General features: G+C 52.3%; 2 protein-coding genes across 3 annotated transcripts; one reads left to right on the top strand and one right to left on the bottom strand.

Annotated features, from left to right (window-relative positions):
- Positions 1-93: 93 nt before the first annotated feature.
- Positions 94-8,966, bottom strand: TM6SF1 (transmembrane 6 superfamily member 1). Its single transcript, XM_049783264.1, has 9 exons — positions 8,777-8,966; positions 8,139-8,236; positions 6,698-6,801; positions 6,001-6,083; positions 5,091-5,212; positions 4,045-4,149; positions 2,690-2,782; positions 2,407-2,526; positions 94-285 (listed from the first exon to the last, which is right to left on the bottom strand). Exons 1-9 carry the CDS (start codon positions 8,961-8,963, stop codon positions 94-96), a joined length of 1,104 nt encoding a protein of 367 aa, XP_049639221.1. The 5' UTR covers positions 8,964-8,966.
- Positions 8,967-13,771: 4,805 nt separating this feature from the next.
- Positions 13,772-26,801, top strand: BTBD1 (BTB domain containing 1). 2 transcript variants are annotated; one of them, XM_049783259.1, is made up of 8 exons: positions 13,772-14,112; positions 17,459-17,615; positions 18,508-18,613; positions 18,733-18,930; positions 19,946-20,138; positions 25,068-25,155; positions 25,313-25,459; positions 26,122-26,801. In XM_049783259.1, the coding sequence occupies exons 1-8, from the start codon at positions 13,772-13,774 to the stop codon at positions 26,278-26,280; spliced, it is 1,389 nt and encodes a 462-aa protein (XP_049639216.1). In that variant the 3' UTR covers positions 26,281-26,801. The 2 variants fall into 2 exon arrangements, with proteins under 2 accessions (XP_049639216.1, XP_049639217.1); XM_049783260.1 differs by lacking the exons at positions 25,068-25,155; positions 26,122-26,801 and having other exon boundaries at positions 25,313-25,415.
- Positions 26,802-26,949: the final 148 nt, after the last annotated feature.

The following is a 26,949-nucleotide window of genomic DNA, read 5'->3' as shown; positions in this document are numbered from 1 at the left end:
GGGACCATATGGGTGCCAGGGATTGAATCTGGATCAGCCGCATGCAGGGCAAACCCTACCCACTGGTTCCACTGTTGCTATCTCTCTGGCCCCTCATTCTGCTTTTTCATCCGCCTTTGTTTTTATGAAGAACTCGGGCTTGTAGATACAGCGGTAAGCCAGGAGCTGAGGAAGAACTCCATAGGCTACGTTTAACACCAGGAAAAGGATTTTTGCATCCTCAGGGACTCTGTAGACATAAGCAGTTCTTGCATGAAGAGAAGCACCAATGTGAGAAAACTGAGCCTGTGGCAGTAAAAAAACAAAGGAAAGGGGGGTAAGTGTGGCATTTCTGTTCACTTGGATGTACAGAGCATTCTGTGTGACAGACCTTGATCCTGTACCCTTAAAATCGGTATTCAGCCCCCCCATCATCTTCCATTATCTCACGGCCCATGGGCCTAAAGATAAGTGCTCAAAAAGAACATAACTCTTAGCAGAGCTTTATTCTGCCAGCGAGGTTTTTATCCCATCTTGCTCCAGAACCAACATGAGTGCCTCCATTTAACAAGAAAACCTGAGAGACCGGAGTAGTAGCACAGTGGTAGGGTGATTGCCTTGCACATGGATAACCCAGGATGGACGCGAGTTCAATCCCCGGCATCCCATATGGTTCCCCGACCAAGAGCAATTTCTGAGGAGGTGGGAAAAAACAAAAAGAGCAATTTCTGAGCGTAAAGTCGGAGTAACCCCTGAGCTTCACTTGGTGTGACTAAAAAAAAGAAAAGAAAAGAAAAAGAAAAACCTGAATAAAATCTCAGTTCTATTCTTTTTTGTTTTGTTGGTTTTGGGTCACCCCTGGCAGTGCTGGGGGGGGGGGGGTACTCCTGGCTCTATGCTCAGAAATCACTCCTGGCAGGCTTGGGGGACCATATGGGATACCGGGATTCAAACCACCACCATCCTTCTGCATGTAAGGCAAACACCTTACCTCCATGCGTTGTTTTTTTTTTAACTTTTTATTGATTGATTGGTTTGAGGGCCACACCCAGCGGTGCTCAAGGGTTACTCCTGGCTCTGCACTCAGAAATCGCTCCTGCCAGACTAGGGGATCATATGGGATGTTGGGAATCAAACCAGGTCCCTACCGGTTCGGCTGCATGCAAGGCAAATGCTCTACCGCTGTGCTATCTCTCCAGCCCCCCTCAGTTCTATTCTTATTTGTCTTATGGATACTTCGTAGGATAGTGTTGGAGCTCACCAATTGTGTTCCCATAAAGACAAACCAAGTGTACATTGGAGGAACTGAGATACTTGGGGCTTAACTATGCAGAGAAGCCCAAGAGCCTCGGCTTCACTGGTCACCTGCCCCTACTCTTGGAGCAAGACATGGAAGGCCTGTCATTCATTATAGCTTCTGTGCCTCCGTTCCCTAGCTTTTTTCATCCTCAACTCTAAAACTACCCAGGGTTGGGACTAGAATGATAACCCAGCAGGGAGGCCTTTTGTCTTACACATGGATGACCCAGTTTCAATCCCCAGCATCCCATAGGGTCCCCTCCAGTTCACTAGGAGTGATTCCTGAGTGCAGAGCCAGGAGTTACAGTTACCCCTGTGCAATGCCAGGAGTGGCTTAAAAACAAAAGGGTTCTGAGAGGATGATCCTTGTATCACTAGCAAATCTTTTTCATCTTACTAAAACTCAAGATCTACATGAATAAGGGATTGGAAAACTAAATGTGAGCAGCACATTATTAGTTGATAAGGATCCAAAAGAAGAGACAAGAGGTATTACAGACTAAAGAAGGCACAGAACTGACAGGAATGAAAAGTTGGGGAAGACATGGTGATGCCCCGATTCCACACAACAGGACTTGACTTTGGGACTCTGTGGAGCACTGGAGAATGTGATTAAACCTTGAGTTCAGAGATACTTGAAAGAGGGCCCCAGACTGGAGAGATAGTACAGCTGCAGAAGTGCTTGCCTTGCATGCAGCTGATCCTGGTTCAATCCCCGGCATCCTGAATGGTCCCCTAAAAACTACCAGGAGTGGTTCCTAAGTGCAGAGGCAGAAGTACAGTCTTGGACATCACCAGGTGTGGCCAAGAAGAGAACAAACATGTCTCCAATCTCTCTTCATTGCCACAGTGTTCTGTGGTTGGGGGACAGCCCTGGACAGAAGCGGCCTTGCATCTGTGACCTAGCATGATCATTGACCCTTGCTGGGTGGGCCTGTTTGCTCACATGATACCGGATGTTGTGCTAGTACTTAACTCTGTGCCTTCAAACGGGGGGGGGGGGGGGGGGGGGGGGGGGGAGGGGGCAGCTGTTTCTTGCCTGCACACAAGAGCAGAGCTGGTTCCCTGGTTCAGAGGCAACCCCAGGCACTACCCAGAAGCTACCTTCCTCTGGTGTCTGCTCAGTACCTGGGCTAGCCCTCCTGCATGGACCAGCGTCACGTCAGGCATCCAGGAGCACCCGGGAACCACCAGGCCATAAAGGGCGAGCACATAGTAAGGGACAGAGTAGAAGAGATAGACCAACATCTGCAGTGAATAGAGAGAGATCAGCAATCACACACTGCCAAAAAATACCCCAAAACAGACATCATCACTGAGAAATCCCCACTTCCTACTCGAAACCACATTGCCCATTCTTTAAAGAAAACTAAGAACATTGGAACACTTTTAGACTTCATAAAAATGTGACCTGGATTTTAGGATAGGCAGAGGGGTCCTTCAGGTAAGGCTCCTGAAACTGTATGTAGAGTCGGCAGAGCTCAGCTGGGCAGTCCAGTGCAATCTGAGAACACAGGGGACCCACATTGAAGAGATGGGTATGCCAGGATTTGACTCTGCCTGGTCCACACCAGCTGCCTTGCTTTTTTAACAAGTATGTGTTCATTGGTGAAGAATTTGCTTTACTACACACAGCCTACCCAGGTTCAGTGCCCAGCACCACATCATCAGGAGTGACCCCTCAGCACACAGCCTGGAGTAAGCCCCGACCACCACCTGGTGTGGCCAAAATACACCCCCCCCTTTTTTTGGTTTTTGGGCCACACCCAAGGGGCTCAGAAGTTACTCCTGGCTCTGTGCTCAGAAATCGTTCCTGGCAGGCTCCGGGTACCATATGGGATGCCAGCAATTGAACCCAGGTCCATCCTGGGTTGGCCACATGTAAGGCAAATGCCCTACCACTGTACTATCTCTCCAGCCCCCACCCCCAATTTTTAGGCCACACCCAGTTCCAGGAATCAAACTCTGTTCTGTCCCGGGTTGGCTGCATGCAAGGCAAATGCCCTACTACTGTGCTGTCTCTCTGCCCCACCCAATTTTTTTTTAAATTAATAGTCTGTCGGGCCCGGAGAGATAGCACAGCAGCGTTTGCCTTGCAATCAGCCAATCCAGGACCAAAGGTGGTTGGTTCAAATCCCGGTGTCCCATATGGTCCCCCGTGCCTGCCAGGAGCTATTTCTGAGTAGACAGCCAGGAGTAACCCCTGAGCAATGCTGGGTGTGGCCCAAAAAAAAACCCAAAAAAAAAAATTAATAGTCTGTCTCCATGGAGCCAGAGTGGGGCGTGGTATGGTGTCTGCCTTGCCGGCGCTACCCTAGAACAGACCGTGGTTACATCCCCTGGCATCCCATATGGTCCCCCAAGCCAGGAGTAATTTCTGAGCACATAGCCAGAAGTAACCCCTGAGCATCACCGGTTGTGACCCAAAAATACAAAACAAAACAAAAATAATAAAGTCTGTCTCCAGAGTGGAACAGAGGCTGTTCTGCCAGTGGGTCACCATGGGGACAAACCCTGGCCCGAGCCCCATTCCCTCTCCCAGACAGCATAGCTGCATACAGGTGGCATCAGTTGGCCAGACGGGGCCCACTCCAAAAACAATCCCTCAGTGCCCCCCCATCCCACCTGCACACACAAGCCCCTTGTACCCGAAGCTGGGCACACACTGACCAAGAACCTAGCTGGGTGGAGCATGGCAGGAAGCAGAGCCAGGCCTGTCCTGTTGGCATGAGGGGCCATTTGGTGGCAGGAGCCAGGCACACTTACCACACCTCGGAACAAGCTGAAGGCGACCACCAACAGGAGACCGAGCACCAGCAGCAGATCCAAGGGCCTGCGCACCAGCGCCTGAGCCTGCACCTCCTGCACCACCTAGGAGACAGTGACCCTTGAAGCAGGTTATACCCACCCTGGAAATCATCCCCCACCTCTGCAGAGAGATCAATCACAGGCACGAGGGTTGGACCATGGAGCCATATTTCATCACTAAAATGTGACACTTGGACCAGAGCTATAGAACAGAGGAAGGCCGTTTGCCTTGCATGCTGTCAGCATGGGTTCGGTTCCTGGCATCCCATAGGGTCCCCCGAGCACTGCCAGGAATGATTCTGAGTGCAAGTGAGGAGTAACACCTGAGCACTGCCGGATGTAGCACAAAAACAATAGCAAAAAAATATTTACGACTATTTCCTTTTTCCTTTGTTTTTTGTTTGTTTGTTTGTTTTTAGGTCACGCCCAGAGGCACTTGAGTTACTCCTGGTTCTGTGCTCAGAAATCGCTCCTGGCAAGCTCGGAGAACCATATGGGATGCCAGGAACCGAGCCAGGGTCTGTCCTGTGTTGGATGCATACAAGGCAAACACTCTAACACTCTTATCTCTCCGACCCCAATGTGACTCTATTTTCAAAGGCCTAAATATATATTAAAAGACCACCAGTGACCTAACATGTGTATATAGTGTGGACTGTGTGTGACCCATAGTCACTGCTCCCACTAGTGCACATGGGGAGAGGGGAACGTGCTTCTGGGCTACTCTCAAATGGTGAGGAGTTTGGCAGTGTGTCTGCAACTGTGCTTGGTCAGGGGCAGCCTCGAGGTGGAGTTAGGAGTTAGAGCCCTGAGCCTAGCTCAGTGTCCAGGGTGCCCTGAATTAGGCCCACCCCACACCCTGAAGAAAGAATTGGCAGATTGAACTATGAGCTGGCCGCTGACATGGACACTCATAAGTGGGATGGCCTGACGTTGCTGTGTTACATACACATGGTCAGTCCACCCATGCTGGAAAGACACGCTCTGTGGAACAGAGCAGTCACCTTGGGGGGATAACAGCAGTCTTCGGGGGGCTGGCGGCAGATTCGGAAGGCAGCCCAGACTGGAAGGCAGACATATGGCGCACTCAGGAAAACAGCTGGGTTGAAGCGGGCCCCGTACTTTCCTGGAGAGGGAGAAAGAGACAGAGACAGACAGAAAGAGAAAAAGAGGAGAGGGAGAGAGGAAGGAAAAGAAATGAAAGGAGAGGGAGAGAGATGGGGAGAGAGGGAAAGGTAGGAGAGAGGGGAGAGAAGAGAGAAAGGGGGAGGGAGAGAGACAGATGAAGAGGGAGATAGAGCAGGAGGAAGAAAGAAGGGAAGAGGACAGATGCTTCTAGGCCTATCACCTGCCATGAGCCGCCCACCCTGTAATGAGGTCCCAGCCACTTCACTACTGATGGTCTGTCTCTCCTGGTGGTGCTGCATGGCCATGATGAGACCTCTAAGACCCACGAGGTCGTACACACGGGGACGGAATGGTAGGAGGATCAAACTCAGCTCCTTCGTGTAAAGCTCCAGCCTTCAGTGCTCCCTCTCTAGCCCCAGACAGTAACTTCTGTGTGTGTTGAGAGAGGCCCTGAGACCACTCCTGAGAACACTTGCATTATAGCAAGTATTTACTAATGGGCATATCCTACCTCCATATATTTTATAATTCCTTGACTCCTTGCATGTATCAGCAACCTCCTATTCATTAACTTTCCAAACTAAATTTGCAGGGGCCAGAGCAATAATAGCACAGTGGGGAAGGTGCTTACTTTGCAGACTTGGGTTCAATCCCCAGCATCCCATAGGTCCCCCAAGTCACTCTTCCCAGAATTCAATGTTTCTGTTACAACCAAAATTCTTTCTTTTTAAAAATAATTCCCATTGTTTCAGAAAAGGAATGAAAGTTTAAGATCAGGTTTCTTACCTACAATGTTTCCTAGCACAAAGACAATACTGCTCATTAAAATAGACCCGACCCAGTAGAGACCAATGGTTCTGTAGCTCTCCCTGGAACAGAGACCAGCCTGGACTCAGAGTCTGTCCCAGAGCCCTGCTAGTGGGTTCTGCATCCCAGTCAGGGTCTGGCCAAGTCCATGTTGACCCACAAGGCACTTAGCACCTCTGAGCTGGCCCCTGAAACTTAGTCCTCAGCTGTAGAGGCACTGTGTGGCCGGATACGGACCACAGGACAGTGCCATAGTGAATGCCCTTCCTGGGGGCCCCCCCACAAGGCATCCTATCAGCTTCCTGCCCTGCCCAAGACAGATTCAGGGACACTCTGTGACCTCTGCATGGGTGTCAGAGCTGGGAACATCCCCAAAGGGAACCGGAACCCAGAGGGGTCAGGGTGGACCAGAGAAGTGTGGGGGATGCAGACCAGAGGCTGTGGGACATGGGGGGGGGGGTGCGCGCTGACAGGGCTGTAGGCCTGAACCTCACCATGTTCTGCTCCAAATGGCCAATGCGCCAGGACCCCAGTAAAAGGCAGCGGTAGGGGACCCATCCAGGAGACCCAAGTTCTGAGTCTGGCTGTGCTGGGTTGAGACCAGGAGGATGGAATGGGGTGCAGGGGTCCCTGTCAGCCCGCCCCATACCCAGCACCACTGTCCCCAGACACTCACTCCCAGGCAATGGCGGCCACCATGACCAGGTACATGAGGTAGTGAACGGAGCCGTCCCAATAGCAGATCATGTGCCCATGGGCTGTGTTCAGGTTCGGCTCCCCCTGCAGGAAATTGGGAAAAGCTGTTTTCAGGAGGATCCAAACTGGACATACAAGAACAGGCACGGGCTGGGGTGAACCTAGGTGGGCAGCTGCCTCCGGAGGGTCGGGGGGCTGTGGGCTCCACCACACTAGCCACAGTGGCCTTACAGGACACAGTGGGGCACTGCAGCTGATCAGGGCTGAGGAGACATTGCAGAGTCTTCCATTAAGACTTTAAGGTCAGGGCTGGCGAGATAGCATGGAGGTAAGGCGTTTGCCTTCCATGCAGAAGGACAGTGGTTCGAATCCCGGTATCCCATATGGTCCCCCGTGCCTGCCAGGGGCGATTTCTGAGCATAGAGCCAGGAGTAACTCCTGAGCGTGCTGAATGTGACCCAAAAACAAACAAACAAACAAACAAACAAAAGACTTTAAGGTCTATGGGGCCAGAACAAGAACATAGCAGGGAAGGCATTTGCCTTGTACATAGCCAACCCATGTTCAATCCCTGGCACCCATTAGGGTCCCCCGACACCGCCAAGAGCGATTACTGAGCTCAGAGTCAGCAGTAACCCCTGAGCATAACCGGGTGTGGCCCCAAAACAAAACAAAAACAGGTGCCAGGAAGCCTTGGCCCCCATAGCCATGGGCTCATCTCCCACTGTGCTGCTGAGGGGAGAGGGGAACTGCCACAGTTCACGGACATACGGGCACATGTGGGCAAGAACATGAGTATGCACACAAGGCAAACATGACAGGTGCACACAGACACGTAGAGGCTCAGACACACAGGCACACAAGTACAGGTACACACTGTCATAAGCTCTCAGACAAGTATACACACACACACACACACACGTGCAGTTTCCAATGACTCACTTCCAAGTAGGTAGGGGCCAGCACTGATCAGGCTGGATCAAGGAGCCCCATTCTGTGCTCTTGCCCTGCCCTGTGCCCAACGCCCATACTGTAGTATATGAAAAAGTTTCCATAAGATTATTCTTGGAATTGTTGCATATAAAAATATTTCCTTGGGATTGTTCTGTGACTATTGCCCCACCTAGCCCTTCCAGGTGAGGGCGCTGTGGAGTTGGCAATAAATAGCTTGATGGAGAGGGGAGAGGGGTCCTTTTGCGAAAGCTGCAGGCTGCAAGAGGATTCTCTCGCTCTCTTTGCCCAATCTTTTACACTCTATCCTTCTTGTCTGTGTGGATTATTACTTGCTGTGGATAAATATTACCAAGGTCTCCCCCCGAAAGGGGACAAGGGGATGGGAAGTAATTTCTCATTCTGGGGACTGTTCTTGGATTCACAAATACCCAACAAAGGATTTAACAGCCCAGATAATTTACACATACCTCTCTCAGGAAGTGGGTCATGAAGCCGTCCACCACCCCATCCTGCTCCAGGCCCACAATGAGGCTCCCCACGCTGGTGAAGCTGAGCACGGCATACACTGCAGCAGAGAGAGCACAGATCAGGTATGGCCAGACCTTTGGCTGTCCAGCAGGCATGGATGTGGGCAGCTGGGCCCCATGGCTCCCAGCACTTCACCTTAAGGGTCCTAGAGTGTTCCCGAACCACACCTCCTTTCTACACCCTATCCAAGCAGCAGGAAAAGAGAGGCAAGTGCTGGTGCCAAAAAGAGGAAGCGAGCCCCATCAGCGATGCCCACATGGGCCTACGTCTTGTCCAGAGGCCTGCCCACTCCTCCCCAGAGCTCCAGAGCTGACGCCAGCAGTCTGACTCATGGGTCCAGACACCAGCTCCCTGCAAAAGGCTGATCATAGATAGAGCTGGGGCAGAGCTCAGAGTTCAGAGTTGGGCCTCCAAGGGCAGGAAGAGAGAAGTGTGCCCACCGCCCCCAGGCAGATCCCAGCCTGAGCTACTCAGCAGCTCTGAAGGTCCTACACTTCTGGCCACTTTGCTGTGTGTCTGACATGCAGCACAACCCATTTATGCGCCAAGAAGCTCTCACCCTGCCAGCCCCACATACCATAGAAGAGAGGGTCCCGCGGTGGCTTCCTATTCACCAGCACACGAGCCAGCAGGGCCACAAGGAACAGGACCAGGCCAGCAACACCCACAACCATCCAGGATCGGGAGCAGTCCAAAGGGAGGAGGAGCCTTAGGACCGAGCACAGACCAGGGCTGGAATTTCCTGCACATTCTCTGCCTGCCATGGCTGCCCAGGGGTCCTATAGGTGCTGGGGATGCCCCGCTGCAGCCCTCATGCCCCTGACACCGTGCATGACTTCCACGCCAAGTCACATATGAATATGAATATGATATGAGGGATGGTTGGTGATGGGAGATGGAGTGATGTTTGCTGAGGGTAGGTGGGTGATGGAGATGGGCTGGTGGGTGGATGGGTCTCGGGAGGCTAGGAAATGGATAGTGTAGGGTGGGTGGGCAATTCTGTGAGCAGGACCTTGAGGCCATCTCTCCTGAGAGGCTGTCCCTGATCACCAACCCCTCCCTCATGACTGTCACCCTACTCCCCTGCGGTTACCTTTCTGCACACATCCTCCCCTCCCTTCCCCCATGATGCCCATGGTGGGCAGTGCCAGGCATGGATCTGTCAGAGGTTTCCTGAGTCCTCAGGTGCCTTTTCCCTGCGCCAGGTCGCTGCCTGCCCAAGTAGAGCCCTGGAAATGCAGGTCCCAGGACAGATGGTGCACGGGGACAGGCACGTCCCGGGGGCAACACAGCTCTGGTCAGAGAGGGGAGCAGGAGGAAGTCCCCACCTGCAGGAGACACTTTTCTGGGCCCTGATGCAATTTCCTCAGCACCAACTGCTGAGGGAGAACTAGGTTCCTTCCTGCCGGCCCAGCGGGGCAGCTGCTCCATCCTGCAGGTCAGTAGCTGGCCTGGGCAGAACAAGCCCTGACGCTGCTCTCCTGCTGCGAGTGGGCCACCCGGGACCACGGGCTGCAGGGGAAATTGAGGCTACTCCACCCATGCACTCTTCTTTACCCAGCCGAGTGCATTTCAGCGTTTATCCTGCTGGCCCCACCGCGGTTGCTAAAATTAACGCGAAATGCGGAGTATGTGCGTGTCCAACCGACAGTGGAGCCAGTCCTGCCAGGAGCAGAGCACAGGGCGGCCCCCAGCCTGGGTCCCATTTTGGAGGGGCTGGAGGTAATCCCAACCACAGTGTCCCCAGCTCCAGGTCCTGGAACCAGGACAGGGGCTGTGGGGGGTGTCCCTGAGCCAAGGCTGCAGCTTAGGGGTGTCCCTTGGGGGGGTAACCCGCACCCCCCCGAGCCACCCTGCACCCCCACTCACTCTTGCAAAGCCACCAGGTGGTTGAAGACGTAGGTGACCGGGATGGCCGAGAGGGACAGCGCGAACACCCGGGTGGCCGCAGACGCGCTCATCGCCGCTGGATCGCCCTCGATCGCTCGCCCTTCACCGCATCCAGGAGCCCAGCCGGGTGCCCCGCCCCGGTTTCCGGAGCGCCGCGCCCCCCACCCTGCCTGCCCGGCCCCGCCCCGCACCCCGCGCCCCAACTGTGCTCCCGCGCGCTCCCCCATGGAGACCAAAGCCTGTGAAGGGCTGCCCTGGGGAAGGCGCCTGGCCACTGCTCAATACGCACTGGCATTACAGGCACCGGCCTTCCAGATCTGGAGGACCTAGGGTGTCACCCCAAAACTCTGCCCAGGAACTCAGGCCAACAAATTCTTGCAAAGAGCCTGTGACCGCACCTGCTGTTGGCCTTGAGAAAGTCATTTAACTTCTCTGTGCCTGTCAACGTCTTGTCACCACACACACACACACACACACACACACACACACACACACACACACCACCCATGCACTCACATGCACTGTCAGTGTGTCCTGGGTGCAGCACTCTAAGTATTACCTTGAGGCTGTTTCCCACCAGTCTATATGTGTCAGACTCGCCCTTGGCACAAACCAGCGGGTAGAGCTGGGTACTGCTAGCTCCTGCCCAGCTGGCAGTGTTGGCCTCAACCAGCTTATGCAGGGCAAACCCGACAGAAGTTCCCTGGAGGAAGCTGAAAGCCCTGGGCGGGGGCCCACCAGGGACAGAGGAGGAAACGGCCCTAGGCTGTGGGGTGCCACACCCCAGATATGAAACCTTCTCTGCATATGCTGGTGAACAATATGATGTGGGCAGTGCTCCCTCAGGTCCCCCTGCACCACTCCCTGCAGTACATAGAGCCATTCTAGGGCGAAGAACTCCCCGGGCAACTTGCAGGCAGGCTGGCCCCATCTCAGAAGAGGAGGAGTTCAGTTGTTCTGAATCTGCCCTGCAGCACTCCCCAAATTGGATGGCTTAGAAACTGGGCCCCAGAGGGCCAGTGATATATATATTTGAAGCACTGTCTGTCCTGGATCTGCTGCATGCAAAGCAAACGCCCTACCGCTGTGCTATCCCTCCAAGCCAGTGATTCTTTTTATTTATTTATTTTGTTTTTGGGCCACTCCCGGTAATGCTCAGGGGTTACTCCTGGCTACGTACTCAGAAATCGCTCTTGGCTTGGGACATCATGTGGGACGCCAGGGGATCGAACCACCATCCATCCTAGGTTAGTGCATGCAAGGTAGATGCCCTACCACTTGCGCCACAGCTCCGGCCCCAGGGGCCAGTGATTCTTGGTGCCTCGTCTGCAGCTCTGAAGTCCTCTTCTGCTTGCTCACCCACCTGAAAGGTTGGACCTGATGCAGGATTGTGGGGTGTTATGCTTATCTCTGGAGCACTGGTCTTGTGAGTGGAGTGGGAAATCTGACTGCAGCATGGAAGCAAAAATAGAAGTGAGAAGGCTTCCTCGCAGCTTAGGGAGAGAAACATTCTATGAGGTCTATCAGGCCTATGCCTCAGTCGCTCACAACACCCAGTAGGTGTTGGAGGAGTGGAAGTGAAAGGGGAACTGGGGGCTTTGATGGTGCAGGCCGGAAGTAGGGGCACAGGCTGAGCATCCTGATTCTGGGTCCCCACTGTCTCTGTGCTCCAGTGCAGAGTGGCCTTGTGGTCAGATGAAGGCGGAAGTGTCAGAGGCACAGGCTGGAAACTGCTGTTTTACCGCAGTCATCTGAGAGGCGCCACAGTCAACATATGGGGTACAGACTCTAGAGGCGGGTTCGTCTGTCATGCAACTGACCTGGGTTCAATCCAGGCACAGCCAGGAGGGATTCTTAAGCTCAGAGCCAGAGTAAGCCCTGAGCACCACTAGGTGTGGTTCCAAAACAAAACACAAACAAAAAAGAACATGAACTGGCGGAGAGAGACAGAAGAGTGTGGGGTGCAGGGAGACAAGGACAGACAAGAAAAGGAGTGGGAGACAGGTGGGCCCAGCTGCTGGGGTTTCCAGGCAACCAAAGCTCTGAGGGCAACTGAATCAGCCGTGGCAGCCCCAGTGTCTATGAGACACAAGTAGACCAGCTGCCCGATCTGTAAGGGGACATGGCAACACTCGCTGTCACAAGTATGTATGTCCTCAGCAAGATTCCAGAACAAATATAGAAGCTCCCAGCGCCCGCCCAGCATCCTCAGAATGGAGCTTGGCTGCTCGCCGAGTCAGGACAGAGGGAGAGTCACTCTCAGCTCAGGAGAAATAAATCTCTCTGTCCTGGGGGGCAGGGTTGGTGGAAAACCCAGCAAAGGTGCTCCTTCCTGGGAGGAAGTCCCCACACACACACACCCTTTGTCCAGCCTTGACAGCTGACATCCATCTTTCCACACTGTAGTTCGTAGTTCGCAAAGAGGAAAAGTGTTGGCATTGACTTTAGTGGCTTTAGTGAGCTGGTTGGTCCCAAGGTAATGGTGAGCTAAAGTGAGACAATGGTGGCCACCCCCTTTTCACATAAAGGACTTTATTAGCCCCCCAGAGAGAGAGCTGCTGGCCCATCCAATCCCGCGCCCTGCGGATTTGCTGTCTGTAAAAATCATGCAACCAGGATTTCTTCTTTCCTTCCTGACCTGTCAACATGGCCCCTACCTCCATTGTCCATGCTTTGTGTGGGCAGCCTATGAACCTTAGTTATGGAGAAGGCTGCTAGTGGTATGCTCTGGTATTGGGGGGGGGGGTGTCACTCCTGATGGTACTCAGCGGTTACTCCTGGCTGTGCTTGGGAGGCCCTATGGGATGCTGGAGACCAAACCCAGGTCAACTACGTGCAAAGCAAACGGCCTCCCCGCTGTGCCATGGCTCCAGCCATTGTCTTGCTTACCTTTAACTACTATCCTGCCCCACCAATCCTGACTCTCTGGACAGGTGGTGCCTTCCTGTGTTCTTTACTTTAGGGCCAGTGGGGGTCTGCACAGAGCAGCAGAAAAGAGTGTGCAAGAGGGTATCCAAGGACAGGACATAAGTGTCTGAGCTCCCAAGGCAGAATGAGGACTCCGGGGTGCCCAACATTGAGGGCCCTGGGGTGCCCACCTCTGCCTGGGGCTTGCTAGTAAGGAGTGATGCCATGCAGCATCAGTTGGGAGTGTACAGTGAGAATGGATCCCCCTCCAGAGAAACCCTTGAGGGGGTTCATTCTAGTGCCCACAGAGAGAACCAAAGAGGGTTGCCAGAGAGACACAAGAACACGAATGGCCACAGTCCTCATAAAGCCTGATTGGGCAGCCTGAGAAGAACCAGGAGGCCTAAACTTGGCGGGGGCGCGCACGTCGAGTCCAAGGCTCGCGCACAAGGAGCGTGCGCGCGCCCCAGTCCCGGAAGCGCCAACGCCAGTGGGACTCCCGCGCATGCGCGCAAGCCCGGGAGCGCGCAAAATCCCGGAAGCGTCTTTTTCTCATAGGGAACCGTGAAGGCGGTGGGGCGCGCGCACGGCGTCGGGAGCGCGCAAAAGCTTGGAAGCGCCTTTCCTTTATAGGGGACGCGACGGCGACGGGCGCGCTCACGTCGCCGGGAGCGCGCCTCCTCCCGGAAGTTCCGTGGCGGCGGCGGGAGCGCGCACGTCGCCGACCCGGAAGCGCCGCGCGGCCAGAGCAGACCCGCAGCCGCTGCCCGCCGCGATGGCCGCTCCGGGTCCGGCGGGCGCGGGCGAGGCGGGCACGGGCGGCGGCGCGGAGGCAGGTGCGGGACCGCCGTACAACTGGCAGGCGACCAAGGCGTCGCTCAAGGAGCGCTTCGCCTTCCTCTTCAACTCGGAGCTGCTGAGCGACGTGCGCTTCGTGCTGGGCAAGGGCCGGGGCGCCTCGGCCGCGGGGGGCCCCCCGCGCGTCCCCGCGCACCGCTTCGTGCTGGCGGCCGGCAGCGCCGTCTTCGACGCCATGTTCAACGGCGGCATGGCCACCACCTCGGCCGAGATCGAGCTGCCCGACGTGGAGCCCGCCGCCTTCCTGGCGCTGCTCAGGTGCGAGCCCCCAAAGGGGGACGGGGGACCCCACCCCAGCTCACCCACGGACCCGCCTCCTTGGCCCCAGGAGGGACCCTCTCGGATCATCACTCACCCACCCTCGGACCCCTCCCCTGACACCCCAGGAAGGGCCCCCCTGCTCACCCTTGGACCTGTCTCTCTGACCCCCAGGAAGGATGGGGCTCACTCACCCACCCTCTGACCTCCCCCAGGAGGGACCCCCTCAACTCACCCACCCTCGGACCCATCTCTGATCCCCAGGGGGGACCCTCTCGGATCATTCACTCACCCACCCTCGGACCCGCTCCCCTGACCCCCCAGGAGGGACCCCCCTGCTCACCCATGGGCCAGTCTCTCTGACCCCCAGGAAGGATGGGGCTCACTCACTCACCCACCCTCTGACCCCTCCAGGAGGGACCCCCTCAACTCACCCACCCTCGGACCCATTTCTGATTCCCCAGGGGGGACCTTCTCAGCTCACTCACTCACCCTCCGACCCGCCTCCCTGACCCCCAGGAGGGACCCTCTCGGACCATCACTCACCCACCCTCGGACCCGCTCCCCTGACCCCCCAGGAGGGGCCCTCCCGGCTCACCCATGGACCTGTCTCTCTGACCCCCAGGAAGGATGGGGCTCACTCACTCACCCACCCTCTGACCCCCCAGGAGGGACCCCCTCAACTCACTCACCCACCCTCGGACCCATCTCTCTGATCCCCAGGGGGGGACCCTCTCGGATCATTCACTCACCCACCCTCGGACGCGCTCCCCTGACCCCCCAGGAGGGACCCCCTGCTCACCCATGGACCTGTCTCTCTGACCCCCAGAAGGATGGGGCTCACTCACTTACCCACCCTCTGACCCCCCCAGGAGGGACCCCCTCAACTCATTCACCCACATTCGGACCCATCTCTCTGACCCCCAGGGGGTCAGCTCACTCACCCTCGGACCCGACTCCCTGACCCCCCAGGAGGGACCCTCCCCAGCTCATTCACCCACTTACAGACCCGCCTCCCTGACCCCCAGGAGGGACTCGAGACTCCCAGCTCACTCACTCACCCACCCTCAGACCTGGACCCCCATCTCTGCTCCCCTGACCCCCAGGAGGGAGGGACCCTCCCGAGGGACCCTCCCAGCTCACTGGATCACCCAACCTTGGACCATTCTTCCTGACTCCCAGGGGGTACCCTCCCAGCTTACTCAGTCACCCACCCTCAGACCCGCCTCCCTGACCCCCCAGGAGGGACCCTCCTGGCTCACTCACTAATTCACCCACCCTCGGACCTGCCTCCCTGAACCCCAGGGGCTACCCTCTCAGCTCACTCACCCACCCTTATACCACCTCCCTGACCCCAGGTACCACTGGGTACTGCTCAGTGTCTCCCCGTTATTCTAAATCTGCACCCCATTTCTGTGCAGGAGGCCAGGGGTTCTCCCCCCCTCAGATAAATCCACCCAAGCTCAGGTTTCCTCCCTGCACTCTGTCCCATCTCTCCAAAGCAACCTCTATCTAACCCAAATTTTCTCCCTGTGCCCAGCCCCCCAAAACAACCTCCAAGCGAAGTTCCCTTTCTTTTTCCTATCTCTTTCTCCCCCCAAACATTCAAATACCAACCTGCACTTTGACTGTCTCCCCCAAAAAACCTCAACCCAAATTCCCTCCCTGCGTGCTGTCCAGTCCCCCAACACCCTTCAACTCAACTTCTCTCTGCACCCACCCTGTCCTGTCTCCCCAAAACAACCTCCAATCGTGTTTTTTCCTTATGCCTTGTCCTGTCCCCCCCCCAAAATATTCAAAAACCCACTGTCACCCTTGCCTATCCCCCCAAAGCACCCTCATCGAAAGTTCCTTTCACCCTGCCCCATTGCCCCCAAACACCCAGATTCCCACCAGTATCCCCTCCCACCCACCCACCCCCAGAAGAAACTGGGACTCTCGGGAGATGGCATACATGGCCGAGATGAAATCCCAGGTTCCACAACATTGCTGGGTGGGCTTTGGTGGCCTCAGAGCATTGCCTTATGGTGCAATCCTGTTGATGAGAGAAAGGGAATGGTAGGCAGGACCCCGTGGGCCTCAGTCTTATCTGGCATGTGCAGGCATCTTGGAAAAGAATAGTAGAGATTTAGATTCAGCTGGACCATACTTGGCCCCTGCACCAAGCCCAGACACCACCAGGTATGACCAAAAACCAAACCTAGATGAGAAATGAGGCTTTACTTTATTGTTGTCATTCTCTGTCTGAAGTACATGGTTCAGCTCTCTCTTTTTTTTTTTTTTTTAGTTTTGGGGTCACACCCAGCAGCGCTCAGGGGTTACTCTGGCTCTATGCTCAGAAATCGATCCTGGCAGGCTCGGGGACCATATGGGATGCCGGGATTTGAACCACTGACGTCTGCATGCAAGGCAAACACACTACCTCCATGATATTTCTCCAGCCCCCTCTCTCATGTACTTTTCCTGGAGATGGGAAATTAAGTATGTCATCATGGTGTCCCGCATCCCCTCAGCTCTTCATTGTTACTGTTAGTCTCCCTCCAAATGGAAATGACAAGGTGACAACTGGATTTTGAGTTAGAGAAACTGCAGCCCCCTGTGAATTCACTTCGATCTGTGTCCTCAGAGGTGCTAAGACTAGATGTCAGGGGAGCCCCAGGTCAAGAAAAGCAAACATGCCATAAATTTTTATGGCCTGGTAATGACACCATTGCAAAGGAGCCTTTATTTCAGCATGGGACAAGGAAGCCAGAGATGCCCCAGCAAATCAGCCTGTCAATCCAGGTGGGCATGTGGCTGTGTGTTGAGATGAATACTGCTCGTTAGTTCCTAGCTAGTGGATAGACAAAAACCTAATAGCTGGGCCTGAGCCTAGAGGGCGCCTGGCAGCTCTTGTGCTCGGATCTAGTACTGCTTCTCTGCCCTCGGTGCTCAGGATCCTGCAGAGCCAGGTGCCCAGCCGGTGCTCTAGCACTGTGCATGGGTGATTTGTTTTTGATCCCCAAGCATTGCTCAGGAAATCCTAGAGGTTGCCAGTGGGGCACAGGGCTCAGGTTGTAACAACTCAGTGACCTCGAGACATGAAAATCCTGACTCGACAGGAGTCATGGCGCAGGGATGTGACTGAGTGAGGAGACACAGGCAGAAGGGCTGCTTGGTCTCAGGAGGTCTGGTGTGCAGTCTGGGGTGTTATTTCCACACTCATGGCCCTGGGAAGTCTGGTGTGCTTTTGTGGGTGTTACTCGCCCTGGATGTTTGGTGCAGATTTGAGGGTGTTTTGTGCCAAGATTTTGCTCTGGTGCTCTTATACAGCCCCAGCCATCTACGGGACCCCGTTGCTTTCCAGGTTCCTCTACTCAGATGAAGTCCAGATTGGTCCTGAGACAGTCATGACCACCCTCTACACGGCCAAGAAGTATGCGGTCCCAGCCCTCGAGGCGCACTGCGTGGAGTTCCTCACCAAGCACCTGCGGGCGGACAATGCCTTCATGCTGCTGACTCAGGTGGGGAGCGGGCCAGCCTGTGCCACTCTTCGGTACTGGGGTCTGGGGATAGCCTTTAATTGTGTGACTGAACCTAGTGAGTGGGTTTGTGTCTCCGTGTGCATTCTGATGAAGCACAAGATGCAGACTCACTTTCTGGGGCTTTGATGAGTTCTGTTGGGACCAAAGTATATGTGCTCTGGTTTTTGTTCATAGTTAAGTTTGTGGAATGTAAAAAAAAAAAAAAAAAAAGTCTGTGGAATGTGTGTTGCTGTGTGTGGTTCTAGGTGATTCATTCTTGTTATTATCTAATATACCATCATGTGGGCTTTTTTTTTTTTAATCTCTCATTGTTGGGTCTAGATTTCTGCTTAGATTTTTTTTCAAAGCAGAAAGTTGGGAAAACATTTGTTGCTTATATTTGAGTGCTCCTGTGATATAGATGGCTTCAGGGAAGTCAATGCTTCTCTCATCTGGAACCTGGGGTGCGGGTCTGATATGACCCAGAGGACCCATGTGGGTCAGGATATAGAATCCAAGGAAAGAGACATGAAAATGAAAGTAACAGTGTATGGGGCCAGAGATCCACAACAGGACAGCTCTGGCCTTGCACACAGCTGACCTGAATCCGATCCCCAGCATCCCATTTGATCCCCTGAGTACCACCGGGTGTGTAACCCTTAAAAAATAAACAAACAAAATAACAATTTAGCGTTACACCACAGAGTTTCTGTTGTTCACTTTTCCCTTCTGACCGTGGAGTGGTGTATGGAGAGGCAGTGCCATGGTCATTTTGTCCTAAATTGGCATTTTTCAAAGATAATCCCCTGTAATCATTTTCAGTTTGACTTTGTGCAGCCTGGCAAGGGCAGTAATGGGCCGTCTGTCCATCTGTCTGTGTTTCTGTGCTCAGGCTCGGCTCTTTGATGAGCCCCAGCTGGCCAGCCTTTGCCTGGACACCATAGACAAGAGCACGGTGGACGCCATCAGTGCCGAGGGCTTTACAGACATCGACAGAGGTATGGGGGTCTCTGGGGCCCAGCCGGATGCAGCTCCCGTGCCCACAGGAGCTTGTTTGTCGCTACGCTGCTGTGAAGAGCCACCATTGTGACATGGTTTCCATGTTTGTCCCCTGCAGACACGCTTTGTGCAGTTCTAGAGAGAGACACTCTCAGCATCCGGGAAAGTCGTCTGTTTGGGGCTGTAGTCCGGTGGGCAGAGGCTGAGTGCCAGCGCCAGCAGCTGCCAATGACATTCGCAAACAAGCAGAAGGTTCTGGGCAAGGCACTGTCCTTGATCCGCTTCCCATTGATGACCATCGAGGAGTTTGCGGCAGGTCAGCGGTTTCCCCTGTGGTCTGGATGCGTTTTGTTTTGTTTTTTTGTGATTGTGGTACAGGACAGGGTTCAACTCCTGCCACTGCAGTTTTGGTTTGAAGATTGTTTGTGGCCTAATAATAACAGTAGTAATCTTCTAAAGAGCCCTTTTTCTTCCCTCACCTGGCCTTGCTCAGGAATCACTCCTGGTAGGCTTGGCGGACTCTAGGGGATGCTGGGAATCAAACTTGTGTTGGGCTGCATGCTGTCCAATCACCCTCCCCACTGTGTTATGGCTCCAGCCCCATCTTCTATGGGAAGGCTAATAACTGTTTCTCCTTATGTGTTCAGGACTATAGGACCAGGACTTTCCTCCCTCAGATACTCCAGAATCCATTGGCGACTCTCTTGGTCCAGAGCTTCCTTTCTTGATATTTTTCCCCCTGGATTTTGGGTTACACGGTGCTGCTCCAGGATTGCTTCTGGGGCATGAGAGCCTAGTGCTGTTGCCGCTATCCTCCTGGGGTGCCTGCCCACCAAGCTCTCTTGGGCTCTCAATCTAGTGTTCTTTGAGGGGGTATTAACTGGAGAGTCATCTCAGTGTAGTTTTCTTAAATAATTTTTGGGGTACTTTTGTTGGTTTTTTGGGGGGTTTTTTGTTTGTTTTTTAGTTTTTGGGTCACACCCAGCAGCGCTAAGGATTTACTCCTGGCTCTGCTCAGAAGTCACTCCTGGCAGGCTCAGGGGACCGTATGGGATGCAGGGATTCAAGCCAGGGTCTGTCCTGTATTGGCCGTGTGCAAGGCAAATGCCTTACTGCTGTGCTATCACTCTGGCCCAGTCTTATTAGTTTCTAAAATAGCCTTCTTTAGAGCAATTAACTGCAGTGGGTTGCACAGAACTTGAGTTAAAAGCTGCAGTGTTTTCCACTTTTTCCCACATTGATGGCATGTCCCGATCTGGACTCGTGTGATCCATCGGAGTTAGAAACCAGGGCCTTGTTTGGTGACTGAGGCTATGGGCTTCTCTTGGCAGGCCCCGCACAGTCCGGCATCTTGTCAGACCGGGAGGTGGTCAGCCTCTTTCTGCACTTTACTGTCAATCCCAAGCCACGTGTGGACTACATCGACCGGCCACGATGCTGCCTGCGCGGGAAGGAGTGTTGCATCAACCGCTTCCAGCAGGTGGAGAGCCGCTGGGGCTACAGTGGGACCAGTGACCGCATCAGGTACTACCTTGTATACCTGGGCCGGGGTCAGGGTAACTGGGGACTCACTAACCAGTGGGCTGCAGGTTCCTATCCACTCCACAACCTCAGGGCCAGGCAGATGGTCTCCCCTATTGATTCAGTCTGAGTGATGTCTTGACATTGACATTGCATGGGAATCGTCTCATTATTTTGTCAAAATTTGGGGGCCGGAACCATAGTACAACAGGGTGGATACTTGCCTGCACACCACTGATCCAGGAATCCATCCTCAGGCACTCCCAGACGGTCTCCCAGGCCCACCAGGAATGATCCCAGAGTCCCTGAATAAAGAACCAGGAGTAAATCCTGAACATCACCAGGATATGGCCAAATAAATAAAGAACATTCAAAATGTAAAATGTTTGAGGAAAACAAACAAGAGTCTTGAGAGATGTGTGTGGTACATGCGATGACTATTGAAAAATTTCTCTTTGTTCTATCATGCTTTCTCGGGTTCATTATTAATATAGAGGAACTGTTGGTTTTCATAGATGCCACTTGGATTTTCACTATTTTACTTGTGTTTTTTATTATAACTAGAGAAGTAGTACGTTTATTCAAAAATAAAAGGTTTAGGGACCGGAGTGGTGGCGCAAGCGGTAGGGCATTTACCTTGCTACATACTAACCTAGGACAACTGCGGTTCGATCCCCTGGCGTCCCATATGGTTCCCAAGCCAGGAGCGATTTCTGAACGCATAACCAGGAATAACCCCTGAGCACCATAGGGTGTGACCCAAAAACCAAAAAATAAATAAATAAGTAATAAAAGGTTTAGGGGCTGGAGCTATAGCACAGTGATAGGGCATTTGCCTTGCATGCGGCTGACCCAAGACGGACCCAAATTTGATTCTGGCATCCCCATATGATTCTCTGAGCCTGCCAGCAGCTATTTCTGAGCGCAGAGCCAAAAGTAACCCCTGAACACCTCCGGTGTAGCCCAAAAACCAATATATATATTAAATAAATAAATAAATAAATAAATAAATAAATAAATAAATAAATAAATAAATAAAATATATGTATGTTTAGAGGGCTGGGGGAAAGAGGAATCATTCCATAGGAATTTTGCATTTCAAATGGAAATGATCTGATGTGATAATACAGAAGGGAGGGCACTTGCCTTGCATGCTGTAGAGTCGGGCTTGATTCCTAGCATCCCATAGGATCCCTCAGATATGGCCCCACAACAAAACAAACAAAACAGAAATTTAAAATGCAGCTGTGGGCTCTTTTTTTTTTTTTTTTGGTTTTTGGGCCACACCCGGCTGTGCTCAGGGGTTACTCCTGGCTGTCTGCTCAGAAATAGCTACTGGCAGGCACGGGGGACCATATGGGACACCGGGATTCGAACCAACCACCTTTGGTCCTGGATCGGCTGCTTGCAAGGCAAACGCCGCTGTGCTATCTCTCCGAGCCCAGCTGTGGGCTCTTTAGTATAGTTTTCAGCGAATAAGAGATACTGAAACTGTTGGGCACAAGCACCATGAGAGCAACAGTCTGACTCGTTCTTCCAAATGAGTTAGAGTGGAAGGTGCTGATTTAGCCAGTCAGTCCAAACAGCTTGGAAACGCATAGTGACATAACCAGAAGAAATGAGAAAGGAGGGCCAGAGAGATAGTAAAGCGGTAGGGTGTTTGCCTTGCACACAGCCAACCCAGGATGGATGGTGGTTCGAAACCAGAATATGGTCCCCCGTGCCTGCCAGGAACGATTTCTGAGCACAGAGCCAGGAGTAACCCCTGAGCACTGACCGATGTGACCAAAAAAAAGAAAGAAAAAGAAATGAGAAAGGAAACAAAAACAGATCAATGTGGAGATGACTGAGTTTAAAATAGGATTAAGGGGGGCCGGGTAGGTGGCGCTGGAGGTAAGGTGTCTGCCTTGCAAGCGCTAGCCAAGGAAGGACCTCGGTTCGATCCCCCGGCGTCCCATATGGTCCCCCCAAGCCAGGGGCGATTTCTGAGCACATAGCCAGGAGTAACCCCTGAGCATCAAACGGGTGTGGCCCAAAAACCAAAAAAAAAAAAAAAAAAAATAGGATTAAGGGGCCGGGAAGGTGGCGCTAAAGGTAAGGTGTCTGCCTTGCAAGTGCTAGCGTAGGACAGACCACGGTTCGATCCCCTGGTGTCCCATATGGTCCCCACAAGCCAGGGGCGATGCACAGCCAGGAGTAATCCCTGAGCGTCAAATGGGTGTGGCCCAAAAACCAAAAAAAAAAAAAAATATATATATATATATATAGGATTAATAACATTTGTAAACCAGTTCCTTTAAAAGATCAACAAGTAAATAAGTGTCTGGCAGGGTAATAAAGAAAACATTTAGAAACAGGGGCTGGAGAGATAGCATGGAGGTAGGGCATTTGCCTTGCATGCAGAAGGACAGTGATTTGAATCCCAGCATCTCATAGGGTCCCCTGAGCCTGCCAGGAGCAATTTTTTTTTCTTTTTTCTTTTTTTGGTTTTTGGGCCACACCCGGCGTTGCTCAGGGGTTACTCCTGGCTGTCTGCTCAGAAATAGCTCCTGGCAGGCACTGCGGACCATATGGGACACCGGGATTCGAACCAACCACCTTTGGTTCTAGATCGGCTGCTTGCAAGGCAAACGCTGCTGTGCTATCTCTCCAGGCCCCCAAGAGCAATTTCTGAGCGCAGAACCAGAAGTAACCTCTGAGCGCTGCAGGGTTTGACTCAAAAGAGAAAACATTTAGAAATAACAACAGGAATATAAACTCACATAGGAGAAAATTTTTATTTGCTTTCCCAGTTTTCTTTGTGCTAAAAAATTGGATTTGTTGATGGAATGGATCATCTTATAGGCAAATAATAAATGATCAGAATTGACTGAAGAGGAAAACCTGAGTAGACCAGTCACCGTGGACGGAATTAAAGTCTCAGAGCACTGTCCACAAGGTGGTTTTCAAAAGGTGAGTTTACACAAGTTCAAGGAACAGGTGTTTCCTTGAGCACTGAAAGGAAACAGGGTTAGGGCCGGAGAGATAGTACAGCAGTAGGGTATGCAGTCTTGCACACTGCCAACCTGGGACGGACCTGGGTTTGATTCCTGGCATCCCATATGGTCCCCCGAGCCTGCCAGGAGCGATTTCTGAGTGCAAAGCCAGGCATTACCTGAGTGCTGCCTGGTGTGGCCTAAAAACGAAACAGGGTTGGAGTGATAGGACAGAGGACAAGTACTTGCCTTGTATGCAGCCAACTCGGGTTCAATCCCCGGCATCCATAGGGTCCCTTGAGTACTGCCAGTAGAATTTACTGAGTGCAGAGCCAGGAGTAATCTCTGAGTGTCACTGGTATGGCCCCAAAACTGAAACAACAACAAAATCAAGAACCAAAGAAAATTTCAGCATTTTAGCAGACGAGAAAGTTAGGAGACTTAAAATAAGGCAGAAGACGCTTATTACTTACAGAACTCACCATGCCATTGCCTAGAAGGTCCTAATGAACAAGCCATTAGAGAAAAATGAGGAAAGCATAGTTCATAAAAGACAAGAATACTAGATAGTATGATATTTTCATTCATGAATCATCAAAGGAAATAGGAAGGTAGTCATTATCTCAACAGGAAAATGAAAGTACTTACGGTTGTCAAGAGTAAGAGAAATAAATGATTTTTAGTCCTGTAGGTATAAAATGATGTCTTCCCCCAAAACAGCTTGATAATTTAAGAATATGCCTGTTAGCTGCCAGAGAGAATACAGTGGGTTGGACATTTGCCTGATCTAGGGTCAATCCCTGGCACCTCATGTGATCCCCTAAACAAGAGTGACCCAAGTGCAGAGCCAGAAGTAAAGTCCTGAACACCACTAGGTGTGGCTCAGAAACAAAACAAAAAATAGGGCTTTTATTTCCCCACCCCACCCCAGCAAGTGGACTTGGGCAAATTGACTTTGTGAAACTATCAGAGGTTCTGCTGAATAGTTTAGCTGTAATGTTCCTTGGGGCCTTGTGGTGACAACAACGGCAAATAGCCCGATTCCATCATCTAACAGATCATCTAACAACTTGGGCTCTGAGGTAGAGCATGTCAGTCATTGTCCTGTGACTTTTCAGTTAGAAGATAAAATGTCTGTGTTTCTGTCAGCTCTGTCATCTCGTGGAGAGGAAACTCAGGAGAGTCTCTGGGGACCAGCAGAGATGTTCAGTGTTCTCATCAGCCAAACTACACTTTCTGGCCTTTCTGTCATGTGGCAGTGTTTGGGGCCCACTCTGGTGCTTGGGGTCCAGCTAGGGGCTCCCACATGCCAAATCTGTGCTCTGCCTTCTGAGCCATCTCACTGGCCTGGCCAGGCTTTCTTCACTGTAGGAATGCTGTTTCAAGCCCACCCCAACTTGCCGTGTGCTTTGTGTGTCTCCCTGGGCCTGGCTTACTCTCCAGCCGTGCTACCACACCCTTCTACAGTGCCCGGACATTGGCCCTTTCATCTGCACCCCTCTCTGGCAGCACTGTCTTGGGCTACTCCACAGAGCCAAACCCAGCACCCTTCCCCATGCCCACAGCTACCTGTGAGGTGCCGCACTTCCAGTCTCCTGGCTATTCACTGACAACTCAGGCATTTGGACGAGACTCACCAATAAAATGATCATTACTGCACTAGGGGGAACTTAATGAAATAAATTTCTCTGACTCTCAAAAATGTATGTACAGAACATTTACTTTCCCTCTAGATTTAGAGGTCTTGTTTATAAGCAGACTGCATTTACAGGGTATCTAACGGAGGCACTTTCCCTTTCCCTAAGCATAATTGTGGTCCAGGAATACTTGAAAACAGTTTGTGTGAAGTGTGTGTTGCCTGTCCATACACTGCTTAGCAGGTCTCCTAAAACACATGTGGAGAAGGGGACATTCCCGGCATTTGTTACTTAATTTTATGTTTGGTCTTGCCCTCCAGGTTCACAGTTAATAGGAGAATCTCTATAGTCGGCTTTGGCTTATATGGGTCTATCCACGGTCCCACGGATTACCAAGTAAACATACAGGTATGTCTTCCCCATCTCTAGCCCCCGATACCCTCCATCCCGACGGGGAGATGGGGAAAGAGAGATGAGTGTCCTGCTTTGCTTTGCTGTCCCTCGGGCCCAGCAGTGGGACTCGCTTTAGTTGGCTTCACCTGAACTCCTGCCTTCAAACTTACAGATCATTGAGTATGAGAAAAAGCAGACCCTGGGGCAGAATGATACAGGATTTAGTTGCGATGGAACCGCCAACACTTTCCGGGTCATGTTCAAAGAACCCATAGAAATCCTGCCCAATGCCTGCTACACAGCCTGCGCCACCCTCAAAGTAAGAGACGCCTAGAATGTTCCACGGGGGTGATGTCGAGAACCCGTATTCCTTATCATATTTCAGACGTGCAAACCTTTCCAGAAGAGGCATGGAGGGAGGTGGGCACCAGAATACTTGGCCACAAAGACATGGTTCATGGCTCTGAGTGGCCTTTAGCTAAGAGGAGATGAGATTTTTTTTTGGTTGGTTGGTTGATTGATCCCTGTGTACAGGAATCACTCCTGATAGTAGTTGGGATACTCCTTGGGGCACGGGGCCTTGAACCTGAGGCATCCATGCCTTCATCCTTATATGTTCTCACAGCCCTCTGTGTTCAGTGTTTTAAAATCATTAGCAGCTTTGGGTTCAAGACTTTTTTTTTTTTTTGGTCTTTTGGGCCATACCAGTGGGTGCTCTCAGGGGTTACTTCCTGGTTCTACGCTCAGGAATCGCTCCTGGCAGACTTGGGGACCATATGGGATGCCAGAGATCAAACCCAGGTCGGCCATGTGAAAGGCAAACACATACCCAAAGAACTGTCGCTCTGCCCCCCCCCCGCCCCAGACTTTGTTTTTCATGAAACGATTCAGGATACATATAACTTACTAGTGAGATGTAATCGTTAGGTTAATCCAGTGCCTCATGCAGCCGTGAACATAACGGACTCTGTTCTCCTACAGGGCCCAGATTCTCACTATGGCACCAAAGGGCTGAAGAAAGTGGCACACGAGACCCCGGCAGCCGGCAAGACTATGTTTTTCTTTTTCAGCTCCCCAGGCAACAACAATGGCACTTCTATAGAGGATGGACAGATCCCAGAGATAATCTTTTATACCTAAGTTAGCATTAGAGCCCAGTCTAGCTATATATCAGCCAGAGGCTGATCTCAAAGGCATAAAAAACTGGCCACAAAAAAAAAATAGTCTTGAGTGTGGTGAATATTTATGATTGTACCATAAGAAACACTCTCGTTTCTTTAAAGCGATGGAAAATGGTGATGTAAGTCTGTGGTTTGAAGGCAGATTCCTCATTCTCCGGTGACCTTGGGAGGAAGAGCCCTGTTTGTTTGCAAACGGAGGCAGCACCGCTAATTCCTGTTTTCATCTGGAGTCGTTCTCAAGCAGTTGCCTTTCGATCCTGCGACAGTTATGTAATGAAAAGATTCTTACTAGCCCTGGTCAGGGTTTGTTTTTTTTAACTGTTTGGAAGGTTGGATGACCTGGACATTGAAGCTTAACTATTTTTAGAGTCTGTGAGAGGAGACAGGGCCATTTTCCTATAGAATTCCTCATCACACACATTTCGAAAAGTAAGCAAAGTCACTTTGTAATCAAGAGTTTTAAAATAGCTGACTGTTGGGGGCCGGAGAGATAGCATGGAGGTAAGGCGTTTGCCTTTCATGCAGGAGGTCATCGGTTCGAATCCCGGCGCCCCATATGGTCCCCTGTGCCTGCCAGGAGCAATTTCTGAGCCTGGAGCCAGGAATAACCCCTGAGCACTGCCAGGTG

Source organism: Suncus etruscus, chromosome 11 (assembly GCF_024139225.1).
Source record: "Suncus etruscus isolate mSunEtr1 chromosome 11, mSunEtr1.pri.cur, whole genome shotgun sequence".
NCBI classification, from domain to species: domain Eukaryota; kingdom Metazoa; phylum Chordata; class Mammalia; order Eulipotyphla; family Soricidae; genus Suncus; species Suncus etruscus.
This window is presented reverse-complemented; position numbering and strand designations above follow the sequence as displayed.

Bases quoted from the DNA above. Each gene is read 5' to 3' on its own strand.
- TM6SF1 (XM_049783264.1), bottom strand. From the start codon at position 8,963: ATGGCAGGCAGAGAATGTGCAGGAAATTCCAGCCCTGGTCTGTGCTCG. The intron at 6,084-6,697 runs GTGAGTGTCTGG...TCTCTGTTCCAG, and splicing joins GTGGCCGCCATTGCCTGGGA to GGAGAGCTACAGAACCATTG. The intron at 286-2,406 runs GTACTGAGCAGA...TTACTGCCACAG, and splicing joins ATGCAGGAGGGCTAGCCCAG to GCTCAGTTTTCTCACATTGG.
- BTBD1 (XM_049783259.1), top strand. From the start codon at position 13,772: ATGGCCGCTCCGGGTCCGGCGGGCGCGGGCGAGGCGGGCACGGGCGGC. The intron at 17,616-18,507 runs GTGGGGAGCGGG...TTCTGTGCTCAG, and splicing joins CCTTCATGCTGCTGACTCAG to GCTCGGCTCTTTGATGAGCC. The intron at 25,156-25,312 runs GTATGTCTTCCC...TCAAACTTACAG, and splicing joins ATTACCAAGTAAACATACAG to ATCATTGAGTATGAGAAAAA.